Genomic DNA, 15,263 nt, shown 5'->3' with positions numbered 1-15,263 from the left:
GATCCTAACAGTATGCAGGATGCGTGTCACATATCAACCAAGTAAATGGCCGAGCTCACCACGAGTCTCTCGTAGCTCAGTTGGTTTGAGCGCCCAACAGGTATCTGGGAGGCCATGGGTTCGATTCCCGTCGGGGACTCAGAGTTTTTCTCTGTCCCATGCTCGTGTCATTGTTGAATCACCGAGCTTAAAATTTACCATCTTTATTTACCAGGAAATGATACCCATTTTGTTTCACTTCTTCACGATAATATATTGCTCCAGGCCCTAAACAATGACAAGCAACTACACAGTTCTGTTATACTGGCTTTTATTTAGGTCTTAATCTTGCAAATGACCCTTCACTTGCGAGATTGTTTTCAAATATTTCACACTTTAGTACCTTAAAGTACCGCACATCTTACATATTCAGAACATAAAAAGGCCTGTTTGAAAACTTTGCTAGTGTTAACTGCTTTCAGGCATTAGGGGCCTAATAACAGATTGCACGAACAATTCAGAATAGTTCACCTTTGTCGTGGATGTGCCACAAATAATATATTCTTTGAAGGTTAACGCAAAGTCAACACACACACGGCCTGTGAGTGAACTGCATATTAAACAAAACAGATGCTGAGAATTAATATAACCAAAAGATGTACAGCATTACGTTTAGTTTAAGCATTTGATGTATTTCACATTCATACCTCCTTGGAAACCCCTAGCATTTTGCAGGATGTGGAGCTCGTTAACACAGCTCGGTTACACAGTGCGACTGTCACATTTAATTAGGGTGTAAGAAATAAATAAATACAAACTTGTAGAAAATGTGACCCAAAAACGGTTTGGTATAGCTATAACTTTCATTCAACTTAATTAAAAAATCTCCTTTTCTTTTTCGACATCTAAACGAAACACTAATTAAAATATATGTATCTTGTTTCCTTATGGTGCTATCCAAATCTCCAAAAAAAAATTTAATCCACCTTAATAATAAATCTATAAAGTCCATATTACAAAGTTCGTGATTTACACGTCACAAACGTTCTTCAAGTTTTCTTTCTCTCTGTTCTAATAACTTATTCAAAAACAAACACACTAAATCATCAAGGCTTCCAGACCCAAGAATGGATGCTATCTAAAGGAAAACTATTATATCAATCATAAAAATGTCCATAATTATGCAGAACTCCCTTGCTGTGTAACCAAACTCCACCAGTTCAAAATGCAAAGAGTCCCAGGTACAAGTCTGTAACAATCAACTTTCAGGGGAAAAACTTCCTTTTCAAACTCCTCAACCCTTTGCTCTTTATTTCCAATGAAACATTCTCAAAAAACATTAATTTAACAATTCAGAGACTGCTGCACTAGAAACCTAACGAAAACTGTTTGAAAAAGCTGCTAAAAAATAAGTTTTGGATTTTTCACATCTCTTCTCAAGAATAGGAGTGGCACGATGTCTAAAGTGGATTGCCTGTCAAAATTGAGAAGACCTCTTCATAACAGTACTGTTATTTTTATGGGACCACTATCTTTACAGACTTTATCCAAGACCCGTACACCTTTATAAAAGGCACTTCATCACACTATTCAGGCAATTCTGTCACTTTTACAAACTTTGCAACAACACATTCAAGACAGTGTGTTCAATTTTAGGTTGGGGACCCTGCAGAAGACTTTTTGTCACTATAGCCAATAATATAGTCCTTTTGAGGACAGAAGTGCTTTAACTCTGGCTTCTTCTACTAACCCAGCATATATATTCTACTTACAATAATATGATTAATAATAATTGATTGCTATGCTATGATTTAATTGTAAATACATAATATATGGTCTAATGGCAGAACCACCGTCACAATCACCGACACTAATCACCTGGATTGACACTACATATATCACTAGTGTGATGGGATTATTTATTTACAATTTGGAAATATCCAAATAATTTTTGAGGATTAACACAAACTTTGTACCATAGACCCAGATATAAAAATTATAATTTGAAATTTCAATAATATTCTTTTTTGTATAAAACTTCTTTCCGTGATATTATTCATTTCACCTACATTAATATTTTATCCACCCCTGGGGTTAACCCATGCCATTTAAATTTAATGGGTGCACCAAACCTTTGATTTTTAGCCAAGTCAGTTAAACTGAAAACCTTTACAATTGTAACAGATTATTGTAAGTTTTTTAAACAACAGAAACATAAAATGAAACTTCAACCTGCAACAACCACTTACTAGTATGTGACAAGCAATTTTTAAGAAGGGCATAATCCCTCTTTGAGGAATTTGTTGTCAAATCATTTTAAAGAACTGGTAGTTTTGAAAGTTATCTTCATATAAACTAACAAGATGAAAACCATTTGTTTCAACAAGAAATAACAAACTGTCCAAACTGGTTGGTGCACCCTCATATTTCAATTTAAGAACCAAAACAACGCAGAGAAATAACATTAACATCCCATGACTGATCAAAAAATAAAACAACTCAAACTCTTTAACTAATAATTAGCTATTTTAAGACTCTGGGAATGTATGCCGAGGGGCTACAGGAGATCCTTGACCACTGGCACCACTCCTATCACCATTGCCATCCTGATCACTCCCTACCACCTCTTGATCACTGAACAAGGGGTTAACAACTGTCATATCACCCGTCTGCAAAGTGAATGTGATATCACATGGTGAGATGACATGTACAATGTATCGCAAAGTTATGGTAGGGCCATCATTTAGGGCGTAACCCATAACACCTGTTACAGCTAAGTTCACTTTAAGGTGCAGATGAAAATGCTGATTGGTGTTAGGTTGCACTTGCGTACATAGGGAAATGCTACCCAAAATAACTTCTATGTAATGGCTGGTTAAAAACGTAATAACAGCCCTGTATGATAACATACATGCTAGATAGCTATGTGTGGTTCTCTTCTAAACCTTGCCTTCCTTTTATCAGCTAATTGCAAACAGAGTTTTACGTTTTCAAACAGAAGATATAACTATTTATTCTTCTAAACTTGATAAAATAAAAAATCTACCAGTGATAGATTACCGTAGTTATTCGGTTATAAGGCGCACTCGGTTATAAGACGCACCCCAAACTTGACTACATTGTTATGCTAAGTTTACAAACTGAAAATTCTCCAAAAACACTCGGTTATAAGACGCACCATGAGTTGGAGTGTTTGAAAAGATGTAGTGATCAATTTAAGGACAGTTTTTTCTTACAAAATTTGCTAACATTTTGTGCTAAAAAAGACGTAAATCCACTTGAGCAAAACATCTTTCCATCGTTCATGCTTCGAACTAAGCTGCTTAGTAACCTGGCAGATGTGTAGTTTCCAGTGACCACTGAGTTTGTAGCTTGGTTACCAAGTTCTCAAGCATGCTTCGTATCTCTTCGAACTTTGTTTATCAAGTGTTTTTCAAAGATTCTCAAGCTTTTTTGGTGTTTTCCTTGTCTTCTAAAGTCTTTTTCCACTTTCCACGCTTAGAAAGGTTTGTTTCAAATAAGTATGCTTGATTTTCTTTGTCTAGTTTCAACAAAATGCTGGCATATACAGCACTAAAACTTGTTTTATATACGCATTAATAGTCTTAATAAACTTTGCGTTAAACTTAATGTTTCTTATATCTTTAATACTGTTTAAGTCCATAACCAACATTGAGTGTTTTTATTTCTCTTGTTTTAACTGTAAGTTCCGGTAAAATGGCGGTCATAAGATTTTGTTGGGCGAAAATACTCGGCTATAAGACGCACCCCAATTTTGGCATGAACTTCCCACAGAAAAACAGATTTTTCTCGAAAAAACCGTGCGCCTTATAACCGAATAACTACGGTATATACCACCACTGGAGCCATCTTAATATCTTAATATTATTCAATATTATAATTGACATGGGGGGGGGGCACATCTTATACGAACAACTTACCGGAGCCAGCCCGTGACACTCGTAGACAGTGTAATCTTCATCATCACCCTCATCACTGTTTTCTTCGTCATCAAGCGTCTCTCCCTTTATACCTCCCTTTGTACCACTTGCCCTGATGAGAAATAAATTTATTTCCCGCATTAATAACCACATTGATGGCAAAATTGAATATGGCAACATTTGAGCACAATCTGAGTGTATATCAACTAACTTTTCCATGGCTGACAGTTGACTTTTCGTCTGCTGGTAATGGTATATCTCCGCACTGTAATCAAGCTTATGGTCTCCCTAAAATGAAATTCCAAAGACAATGTTTCAAAACCTACGTATCATTTCAAACAATTTTTGTTGTTATTGATTCTTTGCTTTTCTAAAGCTAATACATTATTGCTACTCTCCCTGAACAGGTTGGCTATTTTTTTAAGCCCCCCCCCCCCCCCCAACAAATACCACCACCAGCATTTTAGCTAGTAGTGGTACCTTTTCTCTTCACTGCATGGGGAGACACTGCAAAAATAAAGTGTCTTACCAAAGAACACAAGGCAATAGCCAGGCACAAACAAACCTTTCTAGGCCTGGAACAGGATGTGTTGATGCACATGTGAGATTAATATACCATCAACTGGCCATTATGTAAATTTTTAAATGTGGCTAAATGTAATTTAGGCTAAGTTAACCTCGAAGCAATGCTCTCCAGCAACCTTTGGATGCACGAAGCCCGCCTGCAACCTTGGCGGTTCGCTGGGGCACACTGTGACGCCTATACGCAGTAGGCCGTTACCGCTGGCCGCTTAGAGCTCAGGGTGGCCCCAGGGCCTTCGCAGGGGCTCTTCATGACTTTTCATGCAGCGTGTTGCTCGCTATCATTCGCAAGCTCATCTCGCTAGCGCAGTTGCTCGCAAGCTTCGCTATTTTTGCCCGGCCCACCCTCCCTTGGGTAGGTCTTAGAGCCTCGTGGTAGGTTGGTAGGTATTCCACTGAGTCCTTCAGTGTGACGGTGCCTAGGTGGGTGGTGGCCGCTTCAGGGTTACCATGGATACCTCCTTCCCTGCTGTGCATCGCCGGGCTCCACCAACCTTGAGGCACCAACACCCAAGCTCATCTATTGTTGATGAGTTTAACAGTTACTGGAAACCATACCTGAGTGACTTGTGCACCCTGTTTTGTAGCTCCATAACTCGAATACTCTGCTTCACTCACAGCCTTTGCTGTGGTGTGCAGCCTACAGGAAAATATAGCATTTCTGTCAGTACAATCATTCAAATACACCAAAACAACAAGTGAGCAAATTACTCTGCATTCGAGTAAACATCTGTGGGGAAAGGTTAGATAATTCCACTGACATCTTAACAAATACACTTTGAATAAAGGTTTAAAGTCCAGTGGTCCAACCTTTCATGAATTTTCTGTGCACAGCATGACAATACACAAGTCAATATTTGCAGCACACAAAATTGTCTTTAGATGGACAAAAACCTTTAAACAATAGTTTGGTTCAAGCAAGAGCATGACTGTGCATATTACCATAAAACATGCACTTTCAGGTGTACCAAATAAACATAGATGAAAAAATGAACTTCTTGAAATCCACCCTAGGCTAGCTATATTTTCTTACATGAAATCTTGGAAATAGAGGACGAAGGATAATCCGAATAAGTTCATTGTGTCCAACAATTCAGACCACAAATGAAGATCTTGATAAATAGATTGTAATATATTTCGGTATGAACTATACCATCATCAGACTAATAAAATTAACATACAAGCTAGATCTTAAATACTGCGAGTGAGGAGACGAAAACAATAAGTTTACTCAGGAGAATAGATAGAGTTCTCTGCTGGACTTTAGTCCATTGTTTAGGGAAGGTGCTAGGCGTTTGATATAATAAGCCTCTTTGTATAGAAGAAGATTCCAGTTGTGGTCACAGTCTAATACCGTTGTATTATCACGGACAACATGGGTGAAGTATTCTTTGTCATTACAGATAGAAGGTGGAGCAATGTCAGTGTTTAAATTATCCGGTAAATTACATAAATCGCGAATAAAAAGTAAATGGTTACACGTTCGCAGGTGTTTGTAAATTGCGCTCTCTTTGTCAGAGATTGCGTGTTCATGTGTTCGGACGAAAAGAGTTCTGTCCGTTTTGCCGATGTACGCTGATTGGCAGCCAGGGCATTTAAACTTGTAAACAACATGTGATTTATTCAGAAGTGGAACTCGATCTTTATTGTTCGTGTAGAAACATAGTTTCGTTGTTTTCTCACGTACTTTTATCTCGATGTTAGAGTTTGTATGACATCTGCGAAGCTTTCTTTTGAAGGATCTTAAGAGTTGGGATGTTTTGTCTCCGATGTACGGGACAGAAAGCCAGATGGTTATGGAGTTTTCCTTGTCTTTGTTCGCTGCTGTACGGATCTTATTCAGGGCATCGTAAGAGAACCGTCGAATTAGCGCGTTTGCAATGCGCGAGGGGAAATTGTTCCAAGATATGATCGTTTTAGTTCAGATTTAAGCATATTTGGTGAACAGATACTGTGGATGCGGTTGACTAGGGCTTTAATCCAAGAAATTTTCTGGCGCCATGGAACGAAACTATCAAAGTTTGCGTATTGGCCTGTAAAGGTGTCCTTACGGTAGATTCCGATACCGTTAGTTAAAATGTTGATATCCAGAAAGTGCGGAGTGGTATTTTCAAAGAGATCATAAGTAAAGCGGATGTTCTTGTCAAACTTGTGGAAAAGTTCTAGAATGATGTCGATTGTGTCAGGTTTTATCAAGAGTAGTGTGTCGTCAACGTGGAAACAGACTACAAAAACAGGGTTTACTAATTAAGAAGGAAGCTTCTACAACTTGAAAATGATAATCTTATGTTCATAACAGTAGTTACTTATTTTGCATATAAATAATCTAAAGCAGTTTGAATAAAGCCACTGTGGCATTAAATCAGAATGAAAGCAGTCCCTCTTTCAGATACCAAGCGAGCAAAAGTAATTTATTGTTATTGAAATACAAGTGAGCCAGATGGTTCACACTTTCCCTTCAAAAAGGTATCTAAAAGAGAATCTGCTTGCAGTCTAGTACTCAACATTGAATAACACAGCAAATAACATGTGAAAACAGTTAAAAATACAGGAAAAAATTGTTGACTCTACTTACTTATACCAGCAATATCCTGCTAATGCCAGACCTGCGATCCCAGCTACGCTACAACCAATTACTATAACTAAAAAGACAAAAAAAGATGAAAAGTTTAAAACCACAGACTTAAGATGTAACTCTGCTTTCTCTTGTTTCTCAAATACATGGCAAAGATTTTTCTTATAGCAAATAAAACACAACAGGGAAGTACTTGATAACAATAGTGCAGTGACATCGGCAATGTTTCCATAGAAACATAGGCCTATTCACAACTATTTGTCTTCACCGATGATGGTGTCTCTGTCCACCTGGGTTAAAGAACATCATAATTTATGACTCATAGCTCATGGATCAATACCAAGTTTGAGAAAAAGTCACAGAATTTAAAATCTTTAGCGGTATGCTCATGCAAATCAGAACTACATTTGGCTGAATGGGAAATGTAAACACCTGCTTGATTAGATTATAAGTCCATTTCAATTTCAGTTATAGAGTGGGAGGTGAACTATTTATAACTGGTGCCCTGGGGAAGAACAACTCATTGTATAAAATACAGCAGCTGCCTATCAATAAAAAGCAGATAAGCAGCTAGGCAACACTTAAAATATGCCATTTTGGCAGTTTTCAGTTATCTCCTTAAAGGGAACCTCTGCTCTTGAGGCAACTTGACGCTGACTTTAGAGGCAAAGCACTGACATCAAAAAATCCATAATGGCTGCATGCGGGAAAATTTAAAGCACAAAAATTGACAAATCAAAGGCCCAGTAGCCAAATGAAAAACTGAATTTACAAATTCAACAACCAAAACGGTTTTAGACTGTGGTAAACTTCTCATTTTGGCCAGAACTGTTTTACAGCTGAGGTTCCCTTAGCTTTAACTATAACAAACTTGAAATGGAAATACACTGCCATGCCGCAGCTCAGCTAAACTTACTAAAATTTTGGAATTATGAATTACCATCGCTTGCATATAAGTGTGAACACGTGCCACCGAAACATGATCTAATTGGGTATTTAACACGGCATGATTGATTGTCAAACATGTGAAGTTTAGCAGACCATAACGCAAACTTTTGCACTCAAAATTCTCACCATAAACACTGAGTACGAGCGAGGCTTTACATTAGAAGTGATTCAAGTAAACCTGTAAATGCATATCAACACAGATCAGGATCACTCCAATCTTTTGGCCATTTCAAAACCGGGATGTGTTGTACTTTTGGCACAAAAGTTGCCATTACAGTCCGCCAAACTTCAAACGCTTGATGACCAATCATGCCACGTTTAATATCCAATTAGATCACGTTTTCGGCGGCAGCTGTTCACGCTTAAATGCGACGGTAATACAGCCATGACATTTAAAATAAACGCACAAATCCACAACTGCAAAACAGAGTGAAAATTCTAGCTCTCCATTTGGGGTGGGAAAAAATGTACAAGCTTCTGTACCCTGTAATAAACATTTATAATTATTTTTAACTGCACCTATATTCATGAAATTGTTACTTTCACTGTTGCAAACCAAGCATTTTTTATCTGCACTGTGCTACCAAGTAGGCAATAAAGCATATATTATTAACATGAAACTTGTTTTGACGATGTATTTTTTAAACATTGGCATTGTTGTAAAAAGCTTTAAAATTTAATTTTATTAAGGCTAGAGAAGCATTTCTTCTCTACAATGTTAATAATTCAAACAGTTTTGTGTTTGGTCTGGCAACAGTTCTTTGCACATTTGAATCTACTCCAATACAGCTTGCTTTGCCTTACAACAATAACTCTATGCTACAAATGAAAAGTGACTCATTGTCATAAAATTATCACCAACAAATTTACTTTTTGTTCAACAACAACCAGCCAGGCGAAAAACATCTGTCAAAATTATTATGTAGAGGTGTCAGAAATTTAAAACAGTAAATATTCTGGTATTCAGTATTCCAAAATTGACTCCTCTTTGCAAGTTCATTATTTATGGAATTTAAAATAACAAACTTCAATTTGAATTCTATCATTACTTTTGTTAATTTTTAAATAAATTGAATCCAATTTTTGTCACAACTTCTTCAGAAACCATTATTTTTATTAAAAATAAATTTCCTCTATTCTTATACTTTCATAATTTTTAATAACATGGTTTTTCATTGCTGGCTATTTTGTGGCAATAGTTATTTCCTGAAATGTGATAACAAAAAAAATTAAATGTTTACTTTGATCTCCTGCGTATTTAAAATTTTCAGATTCTATTTCTCCATTTAAAATTGTGACAGAGATACCATGTTCAATGTCAAAGACAATAATATTGTAATTTTTGGATCAATCAGAGATATAAATGATTTTTGAGAAAAAATTGGTGATCTATCTATCTTCCTATCAAAAATAATCTCAACATTATTACTAATTTCTGACAGGTATTGCGACTCGATTGAATAAACAATATAAAATATTGTCCATATTGCTTCAAGAGTACACAAGAAACAACGTCACCAGGAAGACAAATGACGAACTACTGACCTCACTGAAGTTACAACAATTTACACAGTCAACTTAGAAACGGGCTGCATGTTGGTTTATGGAAAGAATTGCGAAAATCTGCTGCAATTTCTCTCGAATGCGTATTAAACGAATATTTCCCGCAAAAACCCGAAAGCGGATTTTTATCTGTAAAATTAATGTACATTGTTCAAGTACCCCCTACCGAATGGACATGAATAGTTTCCTAACGAATAGTTTTATAATTGCTACATTGAAAAAAAAAATAACATTAAAGAAAAGAAGAAACATTATTGTATAAACCTGTGCAAGGGGTTCAAAAAATTATTAAAATTCTGCGCGAGGAAACGCAAGGAAGTTCTTCAACCCATAAGGAAGTGTTCGAATTTCAGGAAATGAGTGAGAACAAGATCACCGGATTAGTTGCCAGCCTCGCCTACATAAATCAAAATTTTCGAACAGTTTTAAAACAATCACTCTTGGAAAATGTCTCCAACAATTTCCAGCAAATCACAATCGTTGTTTTTCTTTTCGAACAATGGATAAAAATACCATCATTTCCTACCAAACATTCAGAATGAAAACACAGGCGCAATAACTTAGCATCAATTTGAATATTCTTAGTGAATCGGCTAAATATATAGCTATATTGGCGTTCGTTTAATATTTCCCAATATAATGAAAAAGCTGAAAATAACATTAAAATAGCGATCATATTGTATGCCGCCTATTTCTTCCTAAATCGAATTGAATTTCGCATATCTGAAATCGCAATATCTGAATATTTGCAATACATAAATAGCACTTGAAAAATTACCTTCCCCGAGAAACGTCTCCCGTTGAAAACAATATTAAGGCTTATAATTTGATTTGTGTGGGATAAAAAATAGAGAGAAAGACTTACATAAAAAATAAATGTCGTCCAACTCTGCTCTCGCCGGGGTGTTTTTTACTTTCAAGATGTATGGAGGTGGCGTAGATGATGAGACGTTCGAATCTGGAACAACCGCGAATCCGTCTTTCGAAGATTCCAAATCAGCTGTTTTGCCTTCTTCGGCAGTTTGAGCCAATTTATTTTCGCCAACTTTAACTAGACTGTCCCTTGTGGCATGGCGTTGATCTTTATTTCTCTCCGAATCAATATTTAATCGCTCCTTTAGCTCATAATTTCGGTTTGTCCTCATATCATGCCGGTTTTTGCTCCCTCTGTCATTTTCCGGGGTTAACCGCCTCTTATTTTTTGATAGCTCCTTCGATTCCACATCCTCTAAAACTTGACTACCACTGTCTGCTAATGAGTTATCCACGACATTTTTCCTTGATTCATCTTCCAGAGTATCTGAACTCGTGTCTTCGAGCCCGGTCGCTGGCGCGCTTTGTAAATCCCTTCGCTCTTCTTCTTCCTCGCTCAGTGTAGTCGCCTCGGTGGGAACATTTCCCCTGACAGACTCTAGAACTCTATGCAACTCACGTCCATCTGTGACAACTACATTGTTATCGTCGCCTCTCTTCTGTTCCACACCTGAAAAAAAAAATATTCATCATGCTTGGTGACCGAAAACAAGGCATAAAAATATTCATAAGGCTTGTTTGTCATGAGCAAAATCCACAGAAACTGCCTTCATTCCTTGTTCTTAATCTCAATATATCAAAAAAATTGCTTCCAAGGTCTAACCAGGCTTTCAAAAACAGTTGTTTCTTCCGCAGCAAGACGCTGTAAATTCGTATTTTGAAAACTGATATATAGCGAAATTGTCATTTGGGCCGAGATTCGTTACATATTATTTCTCGCCATGTTTGAACTTCGCTTTCCCTTCGCGAAGCCGACCAAAGCTTCGATTTGGCTAAAGTTTTTTTTCGCAGCGAAATTGTTCTCAAAGCCAATCTTCCAACAAAAATATCGGTTCAAGTTGTTCTTGTACATGGTCGAGAGATCACAATTATATTCCCAGCGGATGTCCGTGAGCATCATCGGAGAAATTTGAATATTTTTCAAGGCAGCGAACCGAAGAACACGGAAAAATAACGCGCCATGAAAAAAATAAATGTTTCTTCACAAGAAAAAAAGGAGAACATATGAGGCATGCTGTAACCTTCATGCCCAAAATTTAAGGGCAAAAAAATCAAATTCAACCAGAAAACGCTCTCAATAAATAATGTAAATGTAAACACAACTCGCCCGTTCGCTTCGAACAGAACTTCATTTACACTTAGCGAATGTTGTTTGTCGAATATGTCGCAGGAAAAACGTACTTGGCACAAGACTCAGCTTCGCAAAAAAGCCGCAAGAAATTCTTAAAAATATAAACTACGTAAATTCAAATTTTCACAACGTAATTCCACTATACACAAGAACCTTGCTACAAGACATCTTTCGGCTCCACCATGCGTGGACATGACTCGGCCTACCTGCAATTTTTCACGTCGGTACCAGTTTCGTAAACTACTCTAGAATAAAACAACCAGAGCATCAAATTGTACAGTACTTACCTCCTATATTTTGACTTCCCTGAAAGAGTAAAAAGGAAAGAAAAAGGAGGAACGGGTAGGAATTCATCGCCGTAAATTCACCCCACCATTTTCAAACATTCGAACACCCGTCAGAAAGCTCTCTTCGCGAACGGCTGTGCTGCACGCGCGGAATGCTGGGCAATCTGCGTAATTAGCATAATTAATTTATGCCACAGACGCGGCAAAGAACAAAAGAACTCGCTAATAACCATTTCTTTTAAACGCTCCCTTTCCAGTTTGGTTTGGAAAATAGAACCGTAATCATAAGAAGGACTGCATATCAGTTTGCGATGTCTAAAAGCTACTCTGTTTTTTAACACGAAAATATTTTTCCCATTGGAAAATTTTTCGCGGTTCAGGTGATAAATCAATACATTTGCCCCTTTCGGCATTGACGCTAATTTGCATGCGGAATTTTGAGACCATGCAAGCATATAATAAACATGTAGAGATTCGGGCAAAGGTCTATTTATCTCGCAGAAAAATAGTGTAAAATAACTTTATTATGTTATGAATATTAGCTTGAACAGGGAAAATTGTGTTGTAAATTGTACTTTATTTTGATTCGTTAAGTCAAAAAACGAGCTCTCGAGCACGGAATGATCAAAAGATTTTAGTTCAAGAAATGACTTCGAGCGATTTAAAGTACCTTTAACCCGGTCTTGTAACACTGAATCTGATTGGATAGTTATTGACGTAAAGATTTAAAGCCTTTTGTTGATGAGACAAAGTTTGTTGGACACGATTGTCATTCGGACGCCCACAATTCAAAGATATGGTAAACAAAATCCCATTGTAGCATATTGTAATCTTGGTAAACTTCTTTTAAAGCTGATATGATTTATGGGGAACTATAAAATATCTTCGATTTAAGGCCGAAAGACGATAAAAACACTTATGTTTATTTTTGTCTACATGGGAATCGTACATCTGCACTGGTCGCCTTGGCAACAAGGACGATTAACTAAAAGAATGCGGTAAATCAGCAGGCCCAATTGTCCCGGTAAGACTCACACAATGGGCTTAAAAAAGAAAGCGGAAAAAATAACAACTCGAAAAAAGTTCCTGTTTGTGGTTTTTAACATGCATTTAATCCCTGGGCCTTCGACTGAAATGAGAACTATTCCACGCCTTACCCTGTCAACCTAATTTTGCAATCTGCGCATGTAAACGCTCAAGCCCAAGATGCCGAAATGTTCTTTATGAAGTTAAATGTATTTTTCTCGGATGAGTAACTCAATTAAAATTCTGTTCACTGGGTCACTATTGATATGTAAAGCGGTTAAGCGGCGAGCCTGAAAAACACTTCACTAAAATTAGCTTAGTTCCAGAGGTTTGCCAAATGAAGTTTGCATTGTAAGAACACCACCCGGGATCACCGATAAATTTTATTTCACTTCAAAAAATTCATCTGTTAATATCACTAAACTGAAAGCTTTCATTTAATTTGGTATTTCCATTCCGCCTGACCCGAATTTAGATGACTGTAGTCAGTTCGCACCGTGTGGCGTCGCGTTCTACAAAGAGACCATGAAAGGGAAAATATTTGCATTCGCGTCAAACCAACGCTACAATCGGCTCCTACAGCGAAAGCCACAACTATCAGTCAGCTCTTTGTCACAGTCTATATCGCGTTATATTTCTTGTACGGATCAAAACACTGAGATTCCGGGCAGTAGTTACATAAATTGTCATTTCGCTGAATTAAATCTGCGATTATTAGAGTGCAGCCAGAGGGCTGAGTTTAGTGCATAGTTTTGAACAAGAAAATAATATTTATTTTATTTGTTTATTTATTTGTTTATCCTAGGTGGTCGTTGCTTTTCGTTACAACCAACCGCAGACTGATTTATGGTCTTTTTAAATTCCTGGCACATGTTTGTCTGTTAATTCATACTCGTGTTTTAGTTTCAACTGAACCTTGCTTGCAGTAGATAGTTTAGAATTTAAAAAAAAACGCTTTAAGGGTGTGTATAAATTAAATTGCTTGTTAGCTAATCAAAGCCTATGCTTCCCTGGACCATTAAGACTGATTAAGAGTTATCCAGCTCATTTTCTAATTTGTTTAGAAGGAATCCGCGCGCAGTGAATTTAATCCGCCTGTCGCGAAAGAAAGATAAGAAGTCCATAAATCCTGATATTTTCCGGCTTAGTCGTTAAATTAATGTACATGGTAATTTCAGTGTAAAGTAAACATGCAAATATTTCAGGTAATCGTATTAGCACCCAGATCATTCTGCTTACACGTGTATGGTTGCATAGTGTCAATGTTTGAAGAGGGAAAAATAAGCTAATTAGCAGGGTGAGTTATGGTCGAAGTTTTCGCAACTAGTAGTCGATCTTAGGGCTTTCCACAAGTTGCTCGGCCTTTTTGGCCTTTTCATTTCAGCCTTTTTCCCCTTCGGCCTTTTTCCTCTCGGCCTTCTCATTTTGAGAATTTCCGCCGGATCTCCGAGATTTCCGGTTTGTTCGGCTCGCGTTCCGGTCGGTTGCCGGATTTTCGGCATCTGTGCGTTTCCTTTGCTCATTCTCTCCTCCTCGTCCCTACGTCATGATTCTCCGATTCTCTTCCCTTTCCTTCCCCTCCCTCCCCCCCCAATGCTATGCCGTGGGGCCTGCCTTTCCTTGTGCCTTGAGCCTTTTGGATCGGGCAACTTTTTGGGAATCTCGAGCACTTGTGGAGCCCTGTCGATCTTCTGCTTGATTCGAGTTCACACCAAAAGAAAGAAAATAAAAAAGTGAACAAATTAAAGCAAGGAAAGGGAGGGTGTTAATTCTGTACCGATGCAGTCCTGATAAAGGCAAGTGACAAGAGTCAATTTCACAAAGACAAGTCTTTGTGAAATGTGGCTGCCTTAGCCAAGCTGCTATTGTGAATGGCATTTAGGCCAGGTGAGGAAAACTGAGGTAAAGTCTGCGTTCGAGCCTAGCTAGTGGCCCGTCAGGCCGGAGCTTATCCTGGTTTCAGTAGCATGAAGCGACTAGGAGTACTTCTACTCCCCCTGGATGGGAAGCTAGGCCATTGCAGGTTTATCCCCCCCCCCCCCCTGGGTGGAGAGAGGTACTGTGGGAGTAAAAGTGTCTTGCTCAAGAACACAACGCAGCTAGTGACCCCGGCCAGGGCTCGAACCAGGACCCCTCGATCCGGAGTCCAGCGCACTAACCATTAGGCCATTGCGCCTCCCATAAAACTGTCGGGTTTT

The 15,263-nt window shown here is 37.9% G+C and overlaps 1 protein-coding gene across 1 annotated transcript; it reads right to left on the bottom strand.

Annotated features, from left to right (window-relative positions):
- Positions 1 to 293: 293 nt before the first annotated feature.
- LOC144628854 (uncharacterized) lies at positions 294 to 12,197 on the bottom strand. Its single transcript, XM_078486961.1, has 7 exons — positions 12,040 to 12,197; positions 10,454 to 11,071; positions 7,078 to 7,144; positions 5,061 to 5,142; positions 4,132 to 4,208; positions 3,921 to 4,032; positions 294 to 2,648 (listed from the first exon to the last, which is right to left on the bottom strand). The coding sequence occupies exons 1-7, from the start codon at positions 12,104 to 12,106 to the stop codon at positions 2,508 to 2,510; spliced, it is 1,164 nt and encodes a 387-aa protein (XP_078343087.1). The 5' UTR covers positions 12,107 to 12,197; the 3' UTR covers positions 294 to 2,507.
- Positions 12,198 to 15,263: the final 3,066 nt, after the last annotated feature.

The sequence above is a fragment of the Oculina patagonica genome, chromosome 1 (genome assembly GCF_052425735.1).
Source record: "Oculina patagonica isolate OP01 chromosome 1, crgOcupat, whole genome shotgun sequence".
Classification (NCBI taxonomy): Eukaryota; Metazoa; Cnidaria; class Anthozoa; order Scleractinia; family Oculinidae; genus Oculina; species Oculina patagonica.
Note: the sequence above shows the minus strand (reverse complement) of the source record. Positions and strands in the feature narration are given on the sequence as shown.